The sequence below is a fragment of the Hyperoodon ampullatus genome, assembly GCF_949752795.1.
Source record: "Hyperoodon ampullatus genome assembly, chromosome: 15".
Classification (NCBI taxonomy): domain Eukaryota; kingdom Metazoa; phylum Chordata; class Mammalia; order Artiodactyla; family Ziphiidae; genus Hyperoodon; species Hyperoodon ampullatus.
In genome coordinates, this window is record NC_136928.1 from 13,707,384 (window position 1) to 13,731,810 (window position 24,427).

Sequence of the window (24,427 nt, forward strand, 5' to 3'; positions counted from 1 at the left end):
GCGGTACATGGGCCTCTCACTGCCGTGGCCTCTCCTGTTGCAGAGCACAGGCTCCGGACGTGCAGGTTCAGCGGCCATGGCTCACGGGCCCAGCCGCTCCGTGGCATGTGGGATCCTCCCAGACCGGGGCATGAACCCGTGTCCCCTGCATCAGCAGGCGGACTCTCAACCACTGCGCCACCAGGGAAGCCCAGACCGCATCATTCAAAGTGCACCATTTAGAGAGTTTTGACAACTCTATGCACCCATGAGAACACCACCACAATCAAGCTGCAGAATATTTCTAACGATTTTCAGAAAATTCCTCATCCCTTTTTGCAAACCATCCCTTCCTCCACCCCCATCTTCAGACAACCTCTGATCAATCTTTGTCAGTATGGATTAGTTTGCATTTTATGTAAATGGGATTATACAGTGTATGTTATGTCTTGCTTCTTTCAATGAGCATATTGTCTTGAGATTCATCCATCCATATTGAGCAATGGATTCGTAGTTGTTTCTTTTTATTGCTGACTAGAATTCCATTCTATGCAATGTATATATTACATTTCATTTGTGCATTCACTTGCTGTTGAACATTTTTGTTGTTTCCAGTTTGGAGCTACTACAAATAAAGCTGCTATGAAAATTCATGTAAAAGTCTTAGAGGAGACATATGTCTCATTCCTCTTGAGTAAATATGTAGGAGTGAAGTGACTGGGTCATATGGAAGATGTATTTTTAACTTTTTAAGAAACTGCCAAACAAGTTTCCAAAGCGGTTGTACAATTTTACATTCCCACCAGCAGTGTATGGGAATCCTAGCTGTTCCACGTGCCTGCCAACAAGCCATATTTGCAGTCCTTTTAATTTTAGTCATTCTAGTGGATATGTAATGGTAATCCTCACGGTGTGAATTTGCATTTCCTGGATAACTAATGATCACAGAACATCTTTTCATGTGTCTACTGTCTGGCCATACAATCTTCTTTTGTTAAGTATCTATTCATATCTTTTGCCCATGTTCTAGTGGCTTACCCATCTTATTTTTAGTGGGATTTTATTTTTAGTGTTCTTTACATATTCTGGATAATACCCCATTGTCAGATATACACATTACAAATATTTCCTCCCATTCTGTGGCTTGTCTTTCCTTTTCTGAATGGCAAAGATCAATGTTGGCCCAAGGTATTTACCATCTTCCATCTACAGAATAATCTTATAATGTCTAATCATCCTAGTTTCCTCAATAAACCCTGCACATGCAAAAGATGTTGCATTGGGCCTCATGCTACAGCAAACAGGAAAGACCATGCAACCTCATAACTGAAGCCACTGAGCTGGGCAAATTGACAAAACGTGGAAACCACCATGTGTTTAATCGCACTTGGATGAAAAGAAACCTAATTGCATGAAGCAACTACTATAAGCAAAGAGCTTCTGCATTTATCATCTGATTTGATCCTCACAACGACTGTATGAAATAGGAAATCATATCCCCACTTTGCAGATGGGGAAACCAAGGCTCAACTGAGGTTGCATACCTAAGTCAAGGTCTCACATATGTTAGGACAGAGCTAGGATTCAAACCTAGGGTTCTCCAGCCCTAAATACCACTCTCTTTTCATTATAAGTAATGTGCATGTCAGTGCCCTGAGGAAGTTAATAACATTCTAAATCTATGCTAGAGTATAGTCACCCATGCCCTGGGCTGTGGCTGCAATACGATGATGCTCAGAGAATCCCAGGCCTGGTCATTTAAAAAAATGTATATATGATTCCCCTCCGACCTCCCTAACCATAGACACACACACACACACACACACACACACACACACACACACACACTCCCCTAGATGTTCCCCAGGGTAAAAATGGGTGGTAAAGAAGAAATAAATCAGCTAAGAAAAAAAAAGAATCATGAGACTCTCTTAGCAGAGATCTGGTAAGATTTCTTTGCAATGCTGGCCTGTGATTTTACTTCACACTGACAGGACATGGGCCCTGCTGAGGAAGAGTCGCCATTTGCCAGACAGAGCGGTTGCCCTAGTGGCGCTTATCCACTATCATGCTCTCACGTCTGCTTGCCAAGGAGCTCTGAGAAACCCTTCTGTGTTCAGAGTGTGTAAGAGTCCAAGAGGCACATGTCTTAAGAAAGTCTGATACAAGAAACTCAGAGGGGCCCAGAAGATAAATTAGAAAATAGGGATACTGTGGCAAAAACATTCTTCATTTCCAAACCTGTTTATTTAAGTTAATGCTTCTAGAAACGTGAAATATTTCCTTATAGGTTATGTCCATTTGAAGAATCAGAACCCACCATCGAGGCAAGACTCATTAGAAATGCAGATGGAGTATCTCTAAAACAGTTAAGTCAGCAAGAGGGCAGGATTCAATTACAAAAATCTGTATTACATAAAAAGAGTAAACAAGGCATTTTGGCAATAAGAGATCCGGACTATATTAAAAACACAGCTCGGTAGTATCATAAGCAGTACTATAAATACTATCAAATACTATATGTAGTATTTGATATATAGTTATAGACAGTCTTCATTTGGTCAAGGAACTCTAAGGGGCTTAACTATCCTGAACCCCATTTTTTGATAAGGAAAGGACTTTGGTGAATTTCTGAAACTATGAAGTATCATTCCAGCCATTCATTTATTCAACAAATATCAGTGAGATCTTACTTTGTGACAGGCACCGTTTTAGGTAGGTGCTATGGAGACATCACACCATTGTAAAGCAATTATACTCCAATAAAGATGTTATTAAAAAAAAAAGAGAGAGAGAGTTGTTGAGTTGTCATGAGGCATTAAATGAGTTACTCCACATAAAAACCTTAGGACAGTGCCTGGTACGTGGTATGCAATTGAATATGTATTAGCTATTGTCTCAATTTTATCCTTGCAGGTGTTGGGCAAAGACAGTAGGGCTGGATCCAATATAAAGACAGCAGCACGATGGTGCTGTGGTCCCTCCTGGCCTGGAACCCAGCTTGGACTACTGAACTGCCCATTTGGGCCGGAATAAATAATAGGAGAGGCAAACCCAAAATACTCCTTTTGGCTGGCACACCACAAACATGGATTTATTTTTAAGTTGTTGGTCACTTTCTAAGCTAGGAAGTTCATTTTTGTAGCAAATCCCACTAGATGATTCCAAGGGGAAATTTCAGGGACCAACCGCCCTGGCCAGCCAGCCCTGGGCTCCACCAAGAGTGATGTAATCACACAAGGTGATTTCACTCAGTTGAGTTGAAGTATCTCATGCAGAGAGCCAGGCACTCTTAGACGTGGAGATGCCAAATTAAGAATCCACGATTTCTATGCTGGAAGAATTCATAATCACAAACCAAGAGCAATGGTGAAATGAAAAAAGGAGCCCGGGATGCTGCTCCAAGAAGCTTACAGAGGGCTCCTGATTCCAGGAGGAGCTCAGGGAAGAAGGTGACTTGGAGGAGATGACAACCTGAACTGTGTCTCAAAGGATGACAATGAGCTCCCAGGTGACGGGAGGCAAGGATGTGAGGCATGAGTGACAGGGCGGGGTGCGGAGGCTGCCTGTAAGAAAGGCCGAAGCAGGGGTGAGGCTGAGCACAGGGTGGAGGACAGAAGACACGCTGAGTGGCTGGGGGCAGCAGGGGCCAGGCGGGGGAAGGTGCCCCGAGGCCACGTGAGGGAGCGAGTTTCATCCAATACAGAAGCCGCAGGAGGGTCCCAGCAAGCAGGTGAGAATTCAGATCGCATCTCGGCCTTGTGCTTGCAGAGAACAGATTTGACGAGGGCTAGGCTGGACGTGCGGGGCAGGGAGGCAAGAGAGGGAGCTGGGGAGGGTGCAGGCGAGATGCCAGGAAAGGTGAGCTTTGAGTGCTTTTAGTGTAGGGAGGAAAAATCACCAGAATGTGGTAACTGACAGGATGGGGATGGGAAGTTTGAGGCATCTTGGGGGTGATGGCACAACAGCAGCTAACAGTTATCGAACGTGTATTCCCACCACAGTCATTAATTACGGTCCCAGTCTGTGAGTGAGAACACAGAGGGCATCAGCTTGCAGGTCCAGTAAGACCCAGACGCCAGGGCCCACGGGCAAGGCACTGGACCAGGATACACGCAGGACACCGGAGCCTCAGCGGTGGGAAGCAGCCCCACGGAGGTTAATACGTGTCCCAAGGATGGGCACCCACAGCCAAAGGGAAAACAGGAATCCTCCTTGGCCACGTGGCCACCCAGGCAGGGCTGTGACCTTTCTGTTGGCTGCCAAGTCCTCAGGGCCCAGAGAGGGACCTGACACACAGGTGGTGTGAGGAGGGGACGAGGGCACAGCTCTGCAGTTCTGGAGAGAGAGAGCAGGGGGAGAGCCCTGGCAGGCTCCTCAGGGGGCCGTCCGTCACCTGGCACAGATGCCCCCACTGAGACAGTCCCCTCCCCACTGAGCTGGCTCTGCCCGGCAGCTCGGCAGGCAGTGGGGAGATGGGTCCCACCTCTTCCAGAGCGAACAGGCACCAAAGGCCAGCCGGTTCTGTCCCCTCCTTGTCAAGGCTAGGAGAACATGAGTGGGGCAGGGTAGGGGGCTCACTAGGGTCCAAGCAGGTCCTTTCCCCCTCCCCCAGTCTCCAGGCTTGTGGAGCCGATGGGCACGGAAGGGGATCAGGAACCAGGTCCACTTGCTGACCCACTATTGTCAAACCCTAGACAAGGCAGCACAAGTTCCATGTGGCAGGGACCGCGTCCAACTCCAGCAGCAGTGCCAGACTCAACAAACAGAAACAGAGCGCGCCCAGTAAAATTTGAATTTCAGATAAACAATGCATAATTTTTAGCTTAAGGGCACACTGCCTGTTGCAGTCATGGGAACATACTTAGACTAGAAAGGTGTGCGTTGGCTACCTGAAACTCAGAGTTAACTGGGAGGTTGTATTTTCCCTGGCAGCCCTACTAGCAAGGTGCCGTAACGTTGCTGAAGACACAAATATATGTGATGTGCCCTGGAAAAAGCTGTCCCATTTCACTTCCGTGACCTGTTTGTTACGGTGACGTGAAGCTCTGACTATCTGTGCTTTTGTCACATTAGATGGGAGGAGAGACAGGGCCGCTGACGTGGCTAGTGGCCTGTTTTTCCCACTCCAGCCACATACACCTGAAGGTCTGGATGCTCACGAGTGTTTCTCTGCACTTGAGCGGGACCCAATGAGTTGAACAAACATCTAACCCATCAAAACTCAAGTTACCCAGACCCTGAAACTGAAGTCAGTTGATTGGCAGAATTAGGTCCACAGGGATTGAGAGATGGGACCTATAACCAAGGTTTGATAACCTTAGTTTTTTAAAAGTGGGGTGTGTAGGGGGGAGAGGTACTTAGCATTTGTCATGGAACAACCAACTTCGTTAAACTATTTCTTCACCAGTTGGAGGAGAGGCAACAGGCACGGTAAATGAGAAATAGGAGAGCTGGATTTTGTCACAGAAACACCAACTTCTCCCAGCATTGTTTCAAAACACAGACAACCTCTCCTCCCCCCACAGCTGAGGCACTTCGTCCTGGGGATTCCTTTAACCAGATTTTCAGTGGGTCAACCCCCTGCTGCCACCGAGGAGGCACAGGGGAAGAAAAGAGAGTCACGAGGGGGACACTGAACTAGGCCAGAGACCACAGAAGGCCCAGGGAGGTGAAGGTCAAGGAAATCAGGAAGGTCCCGGGGGCAATTAGACTGACAGCTTGGTGAGGGCATATGTCTGATGTGTCCTGTTCAACACTGTCTCACCCATGCATGGCACATGGTAAGGGCTCCGTGATTTTTTATTTTTTACTAGTCAATTTCCATTTATTACCTCTCCTTTCTCCCTTGAAACCTAAACCTGGAACAGTGGTCTCTACTTCTCTGATGTTGGCCTTTGAGGAGTATCTCCCTAAAATCAAGAGAAACTTTAATTTTTATTAATAGTGACAACACAGTTCTTACAAAATCCAGGTATATGACGCTTACATCAGTCTAAAAAATAAAAATGGAGCTGAAGGAAAAAAACATGTTGATACATATAACACTTTTGTTACATATAAAGATGGGTGTATATAAGTGTATATATCTATAAACTTATATATACATATATACAAATATGTATTTTATACCTATATAAACTATAAATGAGGAACACATAGTGCCTCTTTGTTATGTGGTCTAGTAACTTCTCGTGTCATGGATTTGTAAATAGTGGATTAAGAAGTGAATGTATAGATAGCCTTGCCTCTTCATAATAGTCACAAGTTCTACAGGGCAAAAGATTCAAAGAAGAATTTTCTTTGCCTTTGGCATGCATGCAAAACATTCTTAGGTTTCACTGTCAGATTATCTTGATCCAGTATACATGTTCATGATAATTTAATACTGCTGCTTCTTAACTGTTAGCAAAATTTATTTCCAGGTCATGCTAGGAAACTCCCTAAAAAGTTCCTGTGGTTCTCAGCTCTGGCTGCTCATATGAATCACCAAAGAGCTTAAGTACACACACTCTGGATTCCTTGGGATGCTCCCTAGACCAGGTGAATTCGAATCATGGGAGTGGGTACCCAGAGTCTGTAGTTTTTAAAAAGCACATCCGAGAACCACTGGAAACCAGCCTCTGTGTCAAGAAATATCTGGCTTAGTTGAAGCAAGGCTGGAAGGATAAAGACAAAAGGGGTATAATGGGGTGAGGGACACTTTGTAGAGAGTTAGTGACAACTTCAGATGGAATCGTTGAGGTTAAAAGAAGTGTCACAGGGTTAAGATATAAAAGGACACCAGAGACTTTTGTTCCCTTAATAACAGTAAGAAGGAAAGTGGATAAAATAAAAATTGTATTTTCCCAAAGAACAAATGCTGCAGGGAGCCTTGATGAGCTGAATTCCAGGGAGGAACCAGCCCTTTTTAGTAGATTGGACATTGTGTACAAAAGAAACAGAGAACTTGAAGACAGATCCATGGACATTATCCAAATTGAAGTATAGAGAAAACAAAGAACATAACTTCAGTGACATGTAGGACAGTATGAAGCAGGTTAACATCTGTATAGGAAGGAAAGAAAGAATGGGGCAGAAAAAATATTTAAAGAAATAATGGCCAAAATATTTCCAAATTTGATGAAAAACTTCAACCCACAGATCCCAGAGGCTCCACAAACTCCAAACAGCACAGACACACAAAACCACAAAACCACACCTAGGCCAACATAATCAAACTCTGAACATCAAAGAAAAAGAGAAAATCTCAAAAGCAGTTAAAGTGGGGATATATGAGGAATATAGGGAAACAGCCAGAAAAATGATGGCTGTTTTCTCATGAGAATCAAGGAATCAAGAAGCCTATAGAGTGAGATCATTAAGATGCTCAAAGAAAAATAAACTATCAACCCAGAACTCTGTACATATTGGTAATGTCTTTTTTAAAAAAAGGAGAAATAAAGACTTTCTCAAAAAAAAAAAATTGGGAGAATTCACTGCTAGCAGACCTATTCTACAAGAAATGTTAGAAGTTCTTCGGGCAGAACAGATATGGTATCAATTAGAAATTTGGATCTATACAAGTAAATTAACAGTGTTAGCAATTGAATAAAGGTAAAATAAAATTCAATTTTACTTATTTTTAATTGCTCTAAAACATAATTATGTAAAAGAAAAACAGTAGCAATATATTGTGTATTTGCAGCATATTTAAAAGTAAATTATGTGACAACAATAGCAGAAAAAGGGATGGAAGGGAGGAATTTGGAATATACTGTTTTAGGTCCATACACGACAGGGGAAGCAGTATAATAGTTGAACACAGACTCTAATTCAGTAAAGATGTATACTGTAAACACTGGGTCAACAAGGAAAATATTTCCAAAAGTAGTATAAATAATGTCAATCAAAGAGATAAAAAGGAATAATAAACAATATTCATTTAATCTAAGAGCAGGCAGAGAAAAAGGAAAAAGAAACAAAAAAAACAGATGGAAAAAATAAAAATCAGCCATCAATGTGGATTTTAATCCAAACATATCAACAATCACTTTAAATACAATTGGTCTAAACACACCCACTAAAAGTCAGAGATTTTCAAGTTGGATAAAAACATCAAGACCTAACTATCCTCTGTTTTACAAAGAAACCCACTTTAAAAATATAGCCAGGTTAAAAATGAACGTATGAAAACACTAAACAAAAGGAACCTGGAGTAGCTATATTAATATGACAAAATAGACTTCAGGACAAGGAATATTTTCAGGGATTAAGAGAAAAATTACATAACGATAAAGGGATCATTGTCCAAGAAAATATAATAATCCTTACATGTATATGCATCTAAAAAAGTCAAAATCCTTGAGACAAAACTAATAAAACTGAAAGAAGAAATTGACAAATTTATAATTATGGTTGCAAATGCCAACCCCTTTCTCTCAGCCATTGATGGAACAAGTAGGCAGAAAATCAGAAAGGATGTATATGGTCTTCAGAGCACAACCAACCAACTTAACCTAATTGGCATTTATAGAACTATCATCCCAACTATAACAGAATATATATTCTTCACAATGTGGAATGTGTTAGATGTGTGTGTGTGTGTGTGTGTGTGTGTGTGTGTGTGTGTGTTCTGGGCCTTAAATTAGAAAGAACAGAGTCCTTCATAATATGTTCTTGGACCATGACAGTACTTCTAAATAACCAAAGCAGTCAAAGCAGAAGTCTCAAGGAAAACTGTAAACTATTTTGTACTGAATGAAAATACAACGTATCAAAAGCAGAGGGATGAAGCTAGAGTAATGCTTAGAGAGAAATTTTAGTACTAAATGATTAGGCAAGAAGAAAGGTCTCAAAGCAGTAACCTAACCTCTCACCTTAAGAAAGAGAGAGTGAGAAGAAATTAAAGCAAAGCAAGTAGAAGGAAAGAAATAACAAACATTGGAGGAGATATGAAGAAAATTAAAAGCAGAAAAACGGTAGAGAAAATCAATTGTATCAAATCTGTTTTTTTGAAAAAGCAATGTAATTGATAAACCTATACAAACTGATGAGGGAGAGAGAAAACAAAATATCAGGAATGAAAGAGACAAAATCACTACTGATTCCACAGACATTAAAAGGATGATAAAGGAATACCACAACCAACACTATTGCCATAAGTTTGACAAATTAGATGAAGTAAATAAAAATCCATTCAAGAAGATACAGGTAATCTGAAGAATCCTATATGTATTAAAATCTACAAACAAGATTGTAGCTCAACATACTAAAGTAAATATTATTCCCATATACTAGAAATAAACAATTTCACCAAAGAAAAGTAAAATGCTTAGGTATAAATATAACAAAATATGTGCAGAATCTGTGTGTTGAAAATTACAAAACACTGGAGCTAGAAATCTAAGAGGACCTTTAAAAATGGAAAGATAGGGCTTCCCTGGTGGCACAGTGGTTGAGAGTCCGCCTGCCAATGCAGGGGACACGGGTTCGTGCCCCGGTCCGGGAAGATCCCACATGCCGCGGAGCAGCTGGGCCCATGAGCCATGGCCCCTGAGCCTGCGCATCCTGAACCTGTGCTCCGCAACGGGAGAGGCCACAACAGTGAGAGGCCCGTGTACCACACAAAAAAAAGGGAAAGATACACGGTGTTCATGAACTGGAAGTCTCAACATTAAGAAGTCAATTCTCCCCAATTTGATCTATAGATTCAACACAATCCCAAGCAAAATGCCAGCCCTCTTTCTTGTAGATATTTACAAGATGATTCTAACATGTATAAGTAAAGGCAAAAAGGAATGAGAAGAGTCAAAACAATTCTGAAAAAGAACTCACATTACCCAATTTCAAGACAAATCAAAATTTAAAGCTATCAAATCAAATAAAATTAAAAACTATTGCGCTGATCAAGACACTTTTTAAGAGAATAAAAGCAAAAGTGACAGACTGGGAGAAAATATTTGCAAATCACATATATGATGCCAAAGAATCTATCCAGAATATAAAAAGAACTCTGACACTCAACAATAAGAAAATAAACACCCCAATTTTTTTTTTTTTTTTTTTTTTTTTTTTTTTTTTTGCGGTATGCGGGCCTCTCACTGTTGTGGCCTCTCCCATTGCGGAGCACAGGCTCCGGACGCGCAGGCTCAGCGGCCATGCCTCACGGGCCTAGCCGCTCCGCGGCATGTGGGATCTTCCCAGACCGGGGCACGAACCCGCATCCCCTGCATCAGCAGGCGGACTCTCAACCACTGTGCCACCAGGGAAGCCCCTAAACACCCCAATTTAAAAATGGGTGTGGGACTTCCCTGGTGGCGCAGTGGTTAAGAATCCGCCTGCCAGTGCAGGGGACACGGGTTTGAGCCCTGGCCCAGGAAGATCCCACATGCTGCAGAGCAACTAAGCCTGTGCGCCACAACTACTGAGCCTGTGTTCTAGAGCCCATGAGCCACAACTACTGAGCCCGTGAGCCACAACTACTGAGCCTGCACACCACAAATACTGAAGCCCGTGCACCTAGGGCCTGTGCTCCACAACAAGAGAAGCCGCCACAATGAGAAGCCAGTGAACCGCAACAAAGAGTAGCCCCCACTTGCCGAAACTAGAGAAAGCCCACACACAGCAACAACGCCGAAACTAGAGAACGCCCGCGCACAGCAACAAAGACCCAACGTAGCCAATAAATAAAAATAACTTTTAAAAAATGGGTGAGGAAAATATACAGATGGCAAATAAGCACATGAAAAGATACTCAATGTCATTAGTTATTAGGGTAATAAAATTCAACTATTAGAAGGACCAAAATAAACTAAAATCAAAACAAAGCAAGACAAAATCTGATCATAACAATGGCTGGCAAGGATGCAGAGCAATTGGAACTCCCATATATTGCCCAAGAGAGCATAAAATGGTCCTACCTCTCTGAAAAACAGGTAGTTTCTTATGCAGTTAGACATACACATACCCAACACCCAGCAAGTCCTCTCTAAGCATTTACCCTAAGAAAAATGAAAAACTTGTGTTAGAATATTCACTGTGGCTTATTCATAGTAGCTAAAAGCCTGGAATGTTCATCAGCGACAGAAATGGATTAAAAAAATGTGGTTTATTCATTGAATGTTACTACTCAGCAATAAAAATTAAACTCTGAACAACACTGAGGAATATCAAGACATTCCATTGAACGAAATAAGTTGGACACACCCACAAAGACATACTGTATGATTCCATTTATATGAAGGTCAAGAACAGGCAAAAAAAGCTATCGGGATAGAAATCAGAAAGGTGGTTGTCTCTGCTGTGGTGGTGAGTGGGGCAACTTGCAGAGGGGCACGAGGGAACCTTGTGGAGTGATGGAAACGTTTTCTATTTGGTTGAAGTGTTCATTACACCAGTGTATATGCTTGTCAAAACTCATTGAGCAATAAAATCTGTGCATTTTACAATATGCAAATTCAACCTCAGAAGACATTCAAGAATATTTTAAGGAAGATGTTAGATGTGAGTGATTTACATTTTCTTCCAGGTGGCTCGGATCAATCTTAGTGCTGCTACCAAAGCTCAGTCTGCAGCATTCACTGTTCACACACCCCGGTATACCAGTGTTGAGTGCATAAGGGCAGAGGGGCGCCCACCCAGGCTCCCCTCAGCCAGGCCAGCAGCAACCGAGCAGCCCCACAAGCCAGCAGCACACTATAGGCAGAATCTCTCCAATCACCTTCTTTTCATAAACCCTGGCACCAGCTTACCCATTGGTGCGGTCAGTTTCACACACATGCCAGTTCTAAATTATTCAGAAATTAATTAAATTCTCGTAGTTCCCACAAGAAGCAGGATTGCACAGGGTGGAAAGAACACAGATAAGCGTCCGAAGTCTGGAGTTACAGTCCCAGTCCACCCAATCCTGGACCCTGTGATCTTAGGCAAATCTCCTAATTTCTGATCTTTGCCATGTGGGAATGACCCACAACTGCCCAGGCCATGTCTAGGCTTACGAGACAAAGATAAGAAGAGCCAGCTGTAAAATGTGAAGTTCTGTGTGAATTTACAGCATTATTACTGCTCTTTTATTCAATAGCCCGCCACCACATGTACACATCTTCACCTATTTTTGAAAATATTCGTATAAATTAGTACCGTTTTCAGAGGCAGAGAAATGTTAACTGTTTGAGTCTGTTTCTTTTAGAAACTCTGGAGAAGCGTCAGTTCGTGTCTTCCCAAATTCTTCGTGGACCCCATCATCAGGATATACGGACTACCAAGATTCAGATGTCAAGTTTCACCTGAGCACTGGATTTTAACCACAGACTCTTTCGTGTTCACAGTTAAAAGTAAATTAAAAAACAAAAATTGTTTACAAAAGAAAGAAAGTGAAGCCCCTGCCTGCCTCCTATTAATGCCAGAGCCGCAGACTCACCTCAAGAGGGCAAACCCCCAGAGGCATCTCACCTCTTGGCGAAGGTCAGGGCCAAGGCCGTGGCCAGGTGAGGCATCAGCCGCAGGGTCTGTGTTCGGTGCTCAATGATCTTGACCTCTTCCTTGGCTTTGGGCCCGAACTGCCTCTGGCTAGAGAGAATCAAGCAGACACAACTTTACCAAAATCCAATAGGCAACATCATCCCAAACAGCCATTTGTCTTTCAAATACTTCAGATACACAATGCCTCAGTCTCCTCAAATGTACTTAAGATGGCAAAAGTTTCCGAAGATAGTCCAACAAAAAGCTTTTCAGCTGCTCTGGAAATTAACCTTCCCACCATGGAATATTTTTAAAGCAGTGTATCTATTTAATACACAGAGTCATTTTTACTCCTTAACATTTACGTGGCATTTTATGGTTCCTAGTGCCCTGCGATCATTAATTATTCAGCTTCACTAAGTTCCTGACATAATTAATAGGACAGGAATGATACCCTAGAACATATTTCAAAAGGACAGTCTCAACGAGGAGGCCACGCCAACACCGGTGCTTCTGTCAGACTCACAGGCGGCTCATTATTTTCAGCCCACCTAAATCCTCCCCTGCAGTTCCTCGTGCGAAAGGTGTTCTCCACTCCTTCCTTAAACCCCGTGCCCTGTGGACAGCACTGCCTTTCGCTCTGATGCTCTGATGCAGCTGTGTAGGGGTGAACAGAGGTCCTCCTCAGAGCAGCTTGTAAAGTGGGGTGGGATTGTCCCCAGGCATCACCCATGGGTTAATCTTACAGAAGCCCGCGGCTGCAGAAAGCACAGGCCCGGCCTGTCTAGGTCACCCCCCTGCCCCATGCAGGCTGATGCTCTACAATCCTGGGCTTAGCAGCCTCCCTTCTGTGAACAGCTCCGATCTTAACGTCAATTTCTGAAACATTTCACACACACACGTGCACACATAGGCAGACGTAGGTGCACATCGTGCTAGGTTATCCGACAGGCAGGGCGCACCTGTGCTTCAGATGCCAATGAAATGAGGATACCCATCAATCACTCAAGGAGAGAGAGGAAACAGCAAATTTTAAAAAAAATTTTATGTTTGATACTTTCTGGGTCATAATCGCATGCTTTAATGTTCTACCTATTTGTAATGAAAAGGAGGGGACCATGATCTTTTTAGTTCATAAAGCATCTAGAATTCACAACCTGGCCATCTCATGTGGGTGGGAGACAGGGAGGACAGACCTGACAACCAGCACACACAGGCACACTGTGAGCGCAGGCTCGTTTTCTACGAGCATAGCGTCCCCAGACGCCATCTAACCACCCCACAGATAGTTGTCTGAGGAACATGACCCCACCCTGCCTTTGCCCATGCCCTCCGTCCATCCCAACCACAACAGGGCACAGGGCCAAAGGAGCCTGACAGCCCGTAGAAAAACCCCTCAGCTTTTTCTGGATCATCGTGAAACCAATAAAATAAAACAGTCACAGACCCAATAATGGTGTCCCCATAATGTCGGGTCACTCTACAAGCTCCATTTGTGCCCACTCTCTTAACTTGCATTTGGAAATGCTGTGTTTCTACTGGAACTTTTCCTACGGTCGTTGTGGCTAAACTCTTCTCCACTGAAACCAGCTATGGCCACATGTGATTCACTCCCCTGGGGGACATCTGCGGGCCTGCTCGGTGCCATCATCGCCCGAGGCGCCAGGCGTCCCCCAGGGTCAAGAAGGCTCAGGCCCGGCCGCGGAGCTCATAGCCTGAAGCTCCCAGCCCAGGACGCGGACGGAAGCAGCCCCGGTGGCGCATGGGCAGGGAGAGCCTCGTGCATCTCTCCTCCCATCACCCCCTCATCCCACCCTGTGGGTCACCAGTATTGCCTCCTTTGGTGCCAGAGCATCATTGCAGGAAGCATCACCCACATGGCAACAGCAAAATAAGGGATTGATCACAGCGCCTTTTAGGTTTTGTTTTGCTGAAAAATACTTACAATGAGAATATACTTTGAGACAGCATCCCATCACATTTTCTGATTTGTGTGTGTAGTGTTGGTCTTCGCCGGCACTCAGCAGGCGCTCGATATTCACTGAACGGATGAAAGAATTAATGAGTTTTGGCAACAAGGAAATACCAATGAAGCACCAGAGTGGCTCACTCCGACCTCACGGAAGGTCTTTGGATGCCAGATCTGACCCCTGACCTGCCGTGTCTTAGTTCTCCAATGGAGGAGCACCTTGAAATCACCCCATTTCCTCTTTGACCCTCACAGTTCAGTTGGGGTGACAGGAGAGCAGAAAGAGGCCACCAAGGGTCCACGTAGCTGGCCTCTCAGTGCCTTTCACTGTGCTGATAGGGAGGACGGAGTTTAGCTAATGCATTGCCAAGCGACCAAGTGATTTCACAACAAGAATCTGCATTTCCAGCCTTTCTTGAAAACAAAGACAATCGGGCAATGCTGGACCCCATTCCCGTGATGTGATTCCCTGGAGGTCTGAGGCCGTCAACCCCTCCATTGGGGGCATGGCCACCCCCCACAATCCCCAGAGCCCTCTCCACTCACCGACATTACCTGAAAGCCTGGGAGGCACTGCATCTTCAAGCCCTGCCACAGTGGATTTCTATTTTTCATCCAGAATAAATTTACATCAGCATCCTAATTTGTTAATTAAGTTCTGTGATTATGATACACAGCCAAGCACAGTCATTCTGTATGAGTCTATGAATTCATTAGGAGAATTCCTAAGGGCAAAACAGCCCTGGCAGCTCATACAGAATAAAATCCAAATGCCTCAGCTTGGCATTCAAGACCTGCTTTGGACTTACTTGAGGGTCCCAACTGTTTCCTGCTAAGCCCCGCAGACGCCTTCCCATACTGGGCCTCTGTCCAGGCAGACTCCCTGCCTGCAGCCAACCTCACCCCTAACTACCACACGTCATATTTTTGGTGGCTCAGCCCTCTCCTCCCCTTGAGACGTCCTCCCCTCTCTGGACTCACCCCTTCAAACACCAAACCAAAGCCATCAAAGCAGGCAGCTGCTTCTCCCCAGACTGCCCCAAGCATTTCATCTGTTACCCCTCCCACATGGGAGCCCTTTTCCCTTTCATGCTGGCGCTGTGTGCACCTGCATTAACCACATGTTTTGATGCGTTGCCATCTGGGCCCTTGTTGACCCTGGAGGGACTGCCCCTCCCAGGACTCGCCAATTCCTTGAGAGAGCAAAGGATTACATCTTTCATTGCCAACTAGCCAATCCAGAGCCCGCATCCCCACCACCTCCTTCAGGGGCCCTTTCACTCTGGGCCACTGTTCCCCTGCCCTAATCTCCCCCTGGCCAGACCACTAGGACAGCCCCCAGGGCCCCCAAACCTGCTGAAATCATGCAAACTAGCCTAAACCAAAAAATCCTGAACCTGCTTAGCCTGCTTAGCCCGCCTCACCCGTGCCTTCCCCCAGTAAAAGCTCTTGTCCTCACTCCCTCGGACTCCTGACCGTCCCTGGTGCCTCCCCAGGTGGCCCCGCATGGCACGGCATCCCTCCACCTCTTGGGAACTGCAAGTAACAAGCTATGTTTTCAATGGCAGTGGGCTCCTGATGTGTCGTCTCCTGTCACCACACCTAAACAATTAATACAACCTATGGTTTTATTTGTTTTAATTTATTTATTTTATTTATTTACTTTTGGCTGCATTGGGTCTTCGTTGCTGCACGCAGGCTTTCTCTAGTTGTGGCGAGCGGGGGCTACTCTTCGTTGCAGTGCGCGGGCTTCTCACTGCGGTGGCTTCTCTTGTTGCAGAGCACAGGCTCTAGGCACGCAGGCTTCAGGAGTTGTGGCTCGCGGGCTCTGGAGCTCAGGCTCAGTAGTTGTGGTGCACGGGCTTTGTTGCTCCGCGGCATGTGGGATCTTCCCGGACCAGGGCTCGAACCCGTGTCCCCTGCATTGACAGGTGGATTCTTAACCACTGTGCCATCAGGGAAGCCCCAACCTAGGATTTTAAAACAGCACCTGGGGACAAGACTCACAGCTCACTGAGGGTAGGCCTGTTCTGTCTTCAGGTGCCCCAGCCGGGCCAGGTGTGAGTGGGCGGGAGAGACTGAAAGCAAGGTGACAGATGGAGTGTCCTGCCATCTCCCAGCAGCAACACACCCAACTCCTCCAGCACCCATCCCTCCATGTCTCTTTGGAATGTTTGCTTGTTCATAGATGTTCTGATAAAAGCCCAGCTGGCAGACACTGGAGTGCTGAGTGGGAGCCAGTGAGCAGTTACTACAGCGATGCAGCAGCTAAGCAACTAAGATGAGGAGCCCACCCTGCCCTTAGGCCCAACAGCCCACGCACTGCTGGTTTGGGGTTGGGTTTTTTTCAAGAAAGGAACAAATGAGTGGTCAGAAGCCAGGCAGCACCCACACTCTTTCCCTCCCTTTCTCTGGCCCGAGACACTGATAGTCCCTCAAGCACTGAGCCAGGAGGTTCCCATGGGCTTCTCACCCTTCAAATGTGCTCTCTGGCTTCTCCAGGGGAAAACATCAATACGACACTCAAGGCTAACACTCAAGGCTAATGACCCTTCTCCTGACCAGAGATGCAGCCAGAGTCATCCCTAAGACTGCCACCATCAATCCCCAAGCCAGTAGCCTGGTTCCAACAGAGGCAGCAGAGAGAGGCGGCCTCAAGACTTTGTGCTCTGAGAGAACTTGGCCGGAGGAGGTCACCCTCTTGTTTACACACTCAGGCCCCAGTCGACTTCACGGAGGGCTGGGATGGTCCAGGCCGGTCCTCTGGTTGCCAGCATCCTGGCACACTGCCCTGAACACAACTCACAGGACCACAATCCGTGCAGCTGGCCAGCAATTACTGCCTGCCAGACGTTTTTACTGTTCCAGTTTATGATCTATATGGACACAATATTCTTCCTGTCCTTTTCCTCCACTGGGTTACTATTTTTCTTTAAAAACCCATGTAAAGGCTATATTTTTCTCTGTAAACATAATTTTTATTTCAGGGCCGGAAAACAACCCCAAAGTCACTGAGCTCAAATTTTTCATGGTCTTTAAAAAGAGAAAGTGATGCGTGTGCATCACAGTATCCATGCGAGAGGGCTGTGAACGATGCCATTTAAAATGATAGATTTGAGAAGCTATTTCTGGATTCCAGCAACTCATAAGGACTGGAGGAAACATTTATTTTGGGTTGTTTTATTTTGTTCCCACTCAGTTTTGAACACAGCCGCTTAAAGCAACATTCATGGAAAGTGACACAGCTATTAATCACCCACGCCGCTACTGCACGCGCAGCCTCTGGGGAAGGCCGGGCTGCCTGCCTCCCCAGCCCTCCCTCTAGTCTCTTCTCCCAAAGGAGGCCAGTGACCTACTAAAAAGATAATTGCTTTGCATGTTTCTTGCTCTGCAGCATCATTGCATCAGCCTGCTCTGAATGACAGCCAGTCAAACTGGAAGAAAGAGAGTTCTGTGGCTGGGCCTCCATCCTTGATCCTGAGATTTCTGGGGGTGCAAGCTGGCTCACAGGCATCCCTGCTGCCACAGGACAGAACTCTCCTCCTTCTCTGTCAAAGGGCTGACCTCTGTAGACAAAAGCTGAGCAGATTCCTCAGCCCCGGCCACACTCCCTGTGGCCACCTGCCCTCATTAATAACTCAGCCACAGAGAGGATTCAGGGAGCCCGTGAGTGCCCCAGAGGTGGACCACTGTGCCCCATTCTCACTGGCCCCAGTGGAGAACCCCCCAGCCTCTCGGACAGCCCACAGCCCATCTGTCCCTAATTCTCCCCTTCTTTGGGATGTTCCTGGACACAGAAACCCAGAGGGAAAATATGTTACAAAGCAGGATATTTTTTTTAATTTTTATTAGAGTATAGTTGATTTACAATGTTGCATTAGTTTCTGCTGTACGGCAAAGTGTATCAGTTACACATATACATATATCTACTCTTTTTTAGATTCTTTTCCCATATAGGTCATTACAGAGTATTGAGAAGGGTTCCCAAAGCAGTATATTTTGTTTGTTTGTTTTTTGTTTGTTTGTTTGCGGTGCGTGGGCCTCTCACTGTTGTGGCCTCTCCTGTTGTGGAGCACAGGCTCCGGACGCGCAGGCTCAGCGGCCATGGCTCACGGGCCCAGCCACTCCGCGGCCTGTGGGATCTTCCCGGACTGGGGCACGAACCCGTGTCCCCTGCATCGGCAGGCGGACTCTCAACCACTGTGCCACCAGGGAAGCTCCACCAAAGCAGTATATTTTAATGGCACTGGTTGGACCCAGCAGATTGGGTTCAGCTGGCTGGCCAGGATGTAAAAACCTGGCTACTTATTATCCGGTAATGCGTAGAATAGACACATGACTCCCAGCCCCGAGCCTCACCAAACCCAGTCCCAGCCAAACCCAAGCTGGGGTCAAGTTTGGGATCACAGAAGGGGCTGGGCTGCACACACATTTAGCTACTTTTTTTTTTTTTTTTAAGTTGAACATTCACTAGTTTGCCCTGTCGCTCTGACAAAGCAATCCTGCCTTAAACATCAGGTTCCACATGTGACCTCCACCATGTTTTAGGTGTCATTCTTCAAATGGGCAATTTTCAGTCCATCTGTAGGAGAGATGGGAGAGGTATATGTATGTAGTCTATAGATAAGTGCTGCTTTAATAGTAGCCTTGGTTGTGATTAAATATGCAACATGGTCCCGAGGAAGAGTTCTCAGAGTGCCCTTCCAATCCTGCAGAGATCCGAACAAATACCGTCTGCGCCTTCCAGACCCCGTTTTTTCTCCCACCCCTTAGCAGTCTTTCAATCCGACCACAGAAAAGAACAGATGAACCTCAATGGTTGTGACGGGGTCAGTGAAAGTGACAATTTTTAAACATGAGAATATTTCAGATACAGAAAAAATGAGGGTGCTTTGGTATCAGTGTCCAAAGGTATATAGAAAGAGCAGGGACCGCCACCCCAAACACACAAACACAGACACTAGAGCCCGTGTTTTCTTGGCCATAGAGTGCAGAGACAAACAGCCTTTGCTGTTACTTTTTTCCCATTCTCAAAGGTCACACCAAATCAAAACCCAGGAACATAAAGGCCCTTCCCCAACAGGAAACTCATGGGTCTAAAATCGTGACCAGTCACGGCCTGGTGGGGACTGACATTCTGCTACCCTAGGCTGCAAAGACTGTCTACCCCATCCACTAGCACTGGGAGAGCAGTGCCAAGGGGAGCAGGCTACAGAACCACAAGAGATTGGGATCAGGCCACTTCCTCCCATCAGTGGATGGATGACCCCAGTAGAGACCCCAGAAGTCCTTCAGATAAAGAGACAACAGGAGGCAGAGTATCCCTGTGACCCTGTCTCCATATTTCTATTGTGTGGGCCACTTCTGACCAACATCATAACCCTGGGCTGTAACCACAGTGACGCTGACCTCATGTGAAGGACCAGTAGAGAGCCAGTCCTGGGTCACCTTGGATCTGAAGGTCGACCAACTCCAGCTTCTTCTCTGAGGGTTCAGTTACACCAGCAAGAGGGGTCCGACCTGACACACTGTGGCTCAAGCGCCTTCACAATAAAACACAGAGAACCTGGCTACCTCTCCGCTGAGTTTGTTCTTATCCTCTCCTGGAGCTTCCTGCTGCCCCCAGGAGGCCATCCTGGGACCAAGACAACATCACTTCATCCCAGACATCACAGGAGGGGAGGCAGGACAAAGTGGTTAAATCCCAGGCTTTGGATCAGACAAACCTGGCTTGCATACAGACTGACCCCTGTCGTTTTCTCCTGGGCAAGTTACACAAACTCACTGAGCCTCGGGTGCCTCAGTCCTAAATCGGGGCTGATGATGACAGAGGGGATGAAGGGAGACATTGCCCATGCCTGACACATAGTAGGTGTTCAAGGCATGGCAGGTGTCATCACCACAGTCATTACCGTTACCCCAAGTTCCTAGGATCACCTTCTATTCTATTCATCCTTGATCTAGGAAAGCCATTTAAAAATTTCCCGAAAGAAACACTTTCTTTCACCCAAACAAAGCACTCATCTATTCTGCATCACTAAAGCTGTTGTGAAAAGATTTTCAGGGTGAAGAGGAAAGTCTCTTCCACTCAACATTAAAGATAATGAAATTGCTGACAGAAAAGAAAACAAGCTGTCAACTAATATGTTAGAAAAAAGTGTGTGTGTGTGTGTGTGTGTGTGTGTGTGTGTGTTGGAAAGCACATGAAGCTTTCGAAAAGCACCTGCCTTTCTATGTACCCAAGAACACCAGCCAGTTTTCTTCTTCCCAAATTCCAGGGAGGGACAAGGTGGACAAAATACAGGCAGGGAAGGTGGTGGGGGCAGAGCCTTCCTTCACATCATGTTGCCATAGAAGCAGAAGATTCTTTCCAGAGTCGATCAGCCTACCCTAGGGAGGAACCTGAATGTTATTCAGATGGTTCCCACACAAGGGAGATTAATTTACTTTTCAGAATTATAGCCTTAGTAATATCTGTGAGTGACACGGTGGTTAATGTTAGCCGTCAGAACTGTGATTCCTTGAGATTTTTCTTTTAAAAAACTCACATCCTAATGAATGCAAAACAAAATTACAATGGCGGGAGACATGGAGCTATAAATTACAGCTGAAACTCCCTGGGGTGGCCTAATGATTTCACTGTTGAATTATTTTTGTACTTTTAAAAATCATCTATACAGAGAGAGAGATCTTCTATCAACAGCACCACTGCAGAAGTATTGCAGAAGCCCCCAGCACTTTGGTCATTAGCGTGAGGAAGCAAGAGGGCTGACCCCTTTGGGAGCCAGCCCTTCTCTCCTCTTTCCCCTCTGTACTATGGTTGGTGGAGGGTTCATGTGCATCCTGCCTGCCCAAAGAGCCAGCCAGAGACTACTATCATCCTGGAGACACAAGCCTGACCACAGTGAGAGAAAGGAGACCTACACTGGGCCCCAACACTCTCCAGGGTTCTCCTTCACTGGGGTTGAGCATCTGGAGATGAAAGCCAAGTAATGAAGTTCTCTTTCGGGCTGGCATCCATTTCTTAATGCTTTAGGCTGGCTTTAAGTCTAAAGTCTAAAGTCTAAAGTCTCTTGGCAATGGGACATGCCTGAGTAGCTCAAGGGCTGGCTGCTGCATCCACTTTCCCTCTCAATCCATAGCCTTAGAAGTAAGGGTGCCTACAACGTCAGAGTCTTTCAATCCATAAACACGGTAGGTCTTTCCATTTATTTAGATCTTTGGTTTCTTTCATCAGTGTTTTGCAGTTTTCAGCATATAAGTGTTAAATTTGCACCTAAGTATTTCAATTTTTATGAGCAATTGTAAATGTTATTATTTTATATTTTAAATTCTGATATCCTTGTGCTCATTGTATATAAAAAATACAATTGCTTTCTGCATGTTTATTTTGTATCTGATGACCATGCTGAAACTCAGTTCTTAGTTCTAGGACTTCTGTAAATATTTGGGGATTTTCTATATAAACATTCAAGTCATCTGAATATAGAAACATTTTTATTACTTTCTTACCAATCTATATGCTTTTCCCTTTCTTTATTGTACTAGCTACAACTTTGATCACTACGTTGAATAACAGTGGTAAGAGCAGATATCCTTGCCTTCTCAATCTTAGGGGGAAAGCATTGTCTATCTCCATTAAGTATAATGTTGACTGTACAGGCACACCTTGGGATTTTGTGGGTTCAGATCTAGACCACTGAAATAAAGCAAATCATGTGAATTCTTTGGTTTCCCAGTGTATATAAAAGTTAAATTTACACTACACTGTAGTCTATTACGTGCAATAGTATTATGTCTTTTAAAATGTATATACCTTAATTTAAACAAACTTTATTGCTAAAAAAGGCCAACCATCATCAGCACCTCAGTGAGTCATAGAAGTAACATCAAAGATCACCAATCACAGATAACTATCACAAATATAATAATAATGAAAAAGCTTGAAATATTGTGAAAATTGCCAAAATGTGACACAGAGACATGAAGTGAGCAAATATTGTTGGGGAAGTGGTGCCCGTAGACTTGCTCAACACAGGGTTGACACAAACATTCAATTTGTAAAAAAACTACAACATCTGCAAAGTGCAATGAAGCAAAGCACAATAAAACAAGGCATGCCTGTATGTATTTTGTAGATGCCCCTTAACAGGTTGTGCACATTTCTCATTATTCCTATTTAAATGGGAGTTTTTACCAAGAATGTATGTTGAATCTTTAAAATGCTTTTTCTGCACCAATTGATTATGATTATGTAATTCTTCTTCTTTAGCCTATTAATATGGTGGATTATATTGGGGTTTGTTTTTGTTTTTGTCTGTGTTGGGTCTTCATTGCTGCATGCAGGCTTTCCCTAGTTGCGGCGAGTGGGGGCCACTCTTCAATGCGGTGTGCAGGCTTCTCACTGCGGTGGCTTCTTTGTTGTGGAGCACGGGGTCTAGGCACGTGGGCTTCAGTAGTTGTGGCACGTGGGCTCAGTAGTTGTGGCTTGAGGGCTCTAGAGCACAGGCTCAGTAGTTGTGGCGCATGGGCTTAGTTGCTCTGCAGCATGTGGGATCTTCCCGGAACAGGGCTCAAACCTGTGTCCCCTGCATTGGCAAGAGGATTCTTAACCACTGCGACACCAGGGAATCCCTACATTGATTTTTGAATATTAAACCAGCGTTGCATCCTGGAATAAACCCCACTTGGTCATGGTGCATAATTCTTTTTACATTGCTAAATTCTATTTCCTAATACTTTGCTAAGGATTTTTGTGTCTACATTTATGAGGGATATTGTTCTGTAATTTCCTTTTATTATATTGTCTTTATTTGGCTTTGCAATCAGGATGCTCCTAGCTTCATAAAATGAATTTGGGAAGTGTTCCATCCTCTTCTGTTTTGTAGAAGAGCTGTATATAATTATTGTTAATTCTTTAAATGTTTGGCAGAATTCTCCAATGACACCATTTGGCCTGAAGATTTGTTTAGGGGGTTTTAAATTAATTCAATTTCCTTAATAGTTATAGAGTTATTCAAATTGTCGTACATATGGGCTGAATTACAGTATTTGTTTTTGAAAGCATTGGCCCATTTCATCTAAGTTTTCAGATTTCTGTTTACAGAGTTGTTCCTAGTATTCTTTTATTACCCTTTTGATGTTTTCAGGGTCTGTAGTACTATCCCTTGTTTCATTCCTGATATTAGTAATTTGTTTTTTCTTTTTTTTCTTTGACAGTGTTGCTAGAGGTCTGTCGATTTTATCGATCTTTTCAAAGAACCAGCTCTTTGTTTTACTGATATTCTCTCTCCTTTTTAATCTTCTAGTTCACTGATTCTTTCTTCTGTCTCCTCCATTCTGATGCTGACGCCATCCACTGAGGTTTTTATTTAGGTTATTGTATTTTTCTGCTCTAAAAGTCCATTTGGCTTTCCTTTATATCTTCCATTTCTTTGCCTAGACTTTCTATTCTTTGCCAAGACTTTCTACTTTTTCATGTTTCAAGTGTGTCTGTAATTGCTCTTTGAAGCATTTTTTATGAGGGTTGCTTTATACTATTTTTCAAGTTATTCTAACATCTCTGTCATTTCAGTGTTGGTATCTATTGACTACGTTTTCTCATTCAGTTTGAAATCCTCCTGATTCTTGGTAGGACAAGTGATGTTTTACTGAAACAGGTACATTTTCATGTTATGTTGTGAGACTCTGGATCTTATTTAAATCCTCTGTATTCTCTGACATGAAAGGAGTCATTACTGACAGGTGGAGGGAGAAGTCCACGTTCCCTACTTGGTCTGTGTTGACACCCCAGTGATGGGGATGAGTTCCACCTATTGCTGGGTAGGGGTGAGAATTCTGGCTCCCCATGTAGCCTCCACTGACATGGTGGTGGATGGAGCATCATTATTGTTGAATGGCAGTGAAAGTTCTGACTTTCCACTTGGCTTCCTCTGACACCACCATAGCAGGAGGTGGGAGGAGGTACTGGGTACAGGTGGATGTCCAGGCTCCCCACCTGGTCTCTACTGACACCCCAGGGGATGGTGTGAATTTCCT

General features: G+C 44.6%; 1 protein-coding gene across 1 annotated transcript in view; it reads right to left on the reverse strand.

Annotated features, from left to right (window-relative positions):
* The window catches only part of ACOXL (acyl-CoA oxidase like), a gene marked incomplete at its 3' end in the record, with an annotated part of 362,800 nt that overhangs the window by 181,535 nt on the left and 156,838 nt on the right, over positions 1-24,427 (reverse strand). The window contains 1 exon segment of the mRNA XM_079720397.1: positions 12,412-12,528. Coding sequence (XP_079576523.1) covers positions 12,412-12,528 — 117 coding nt within the window.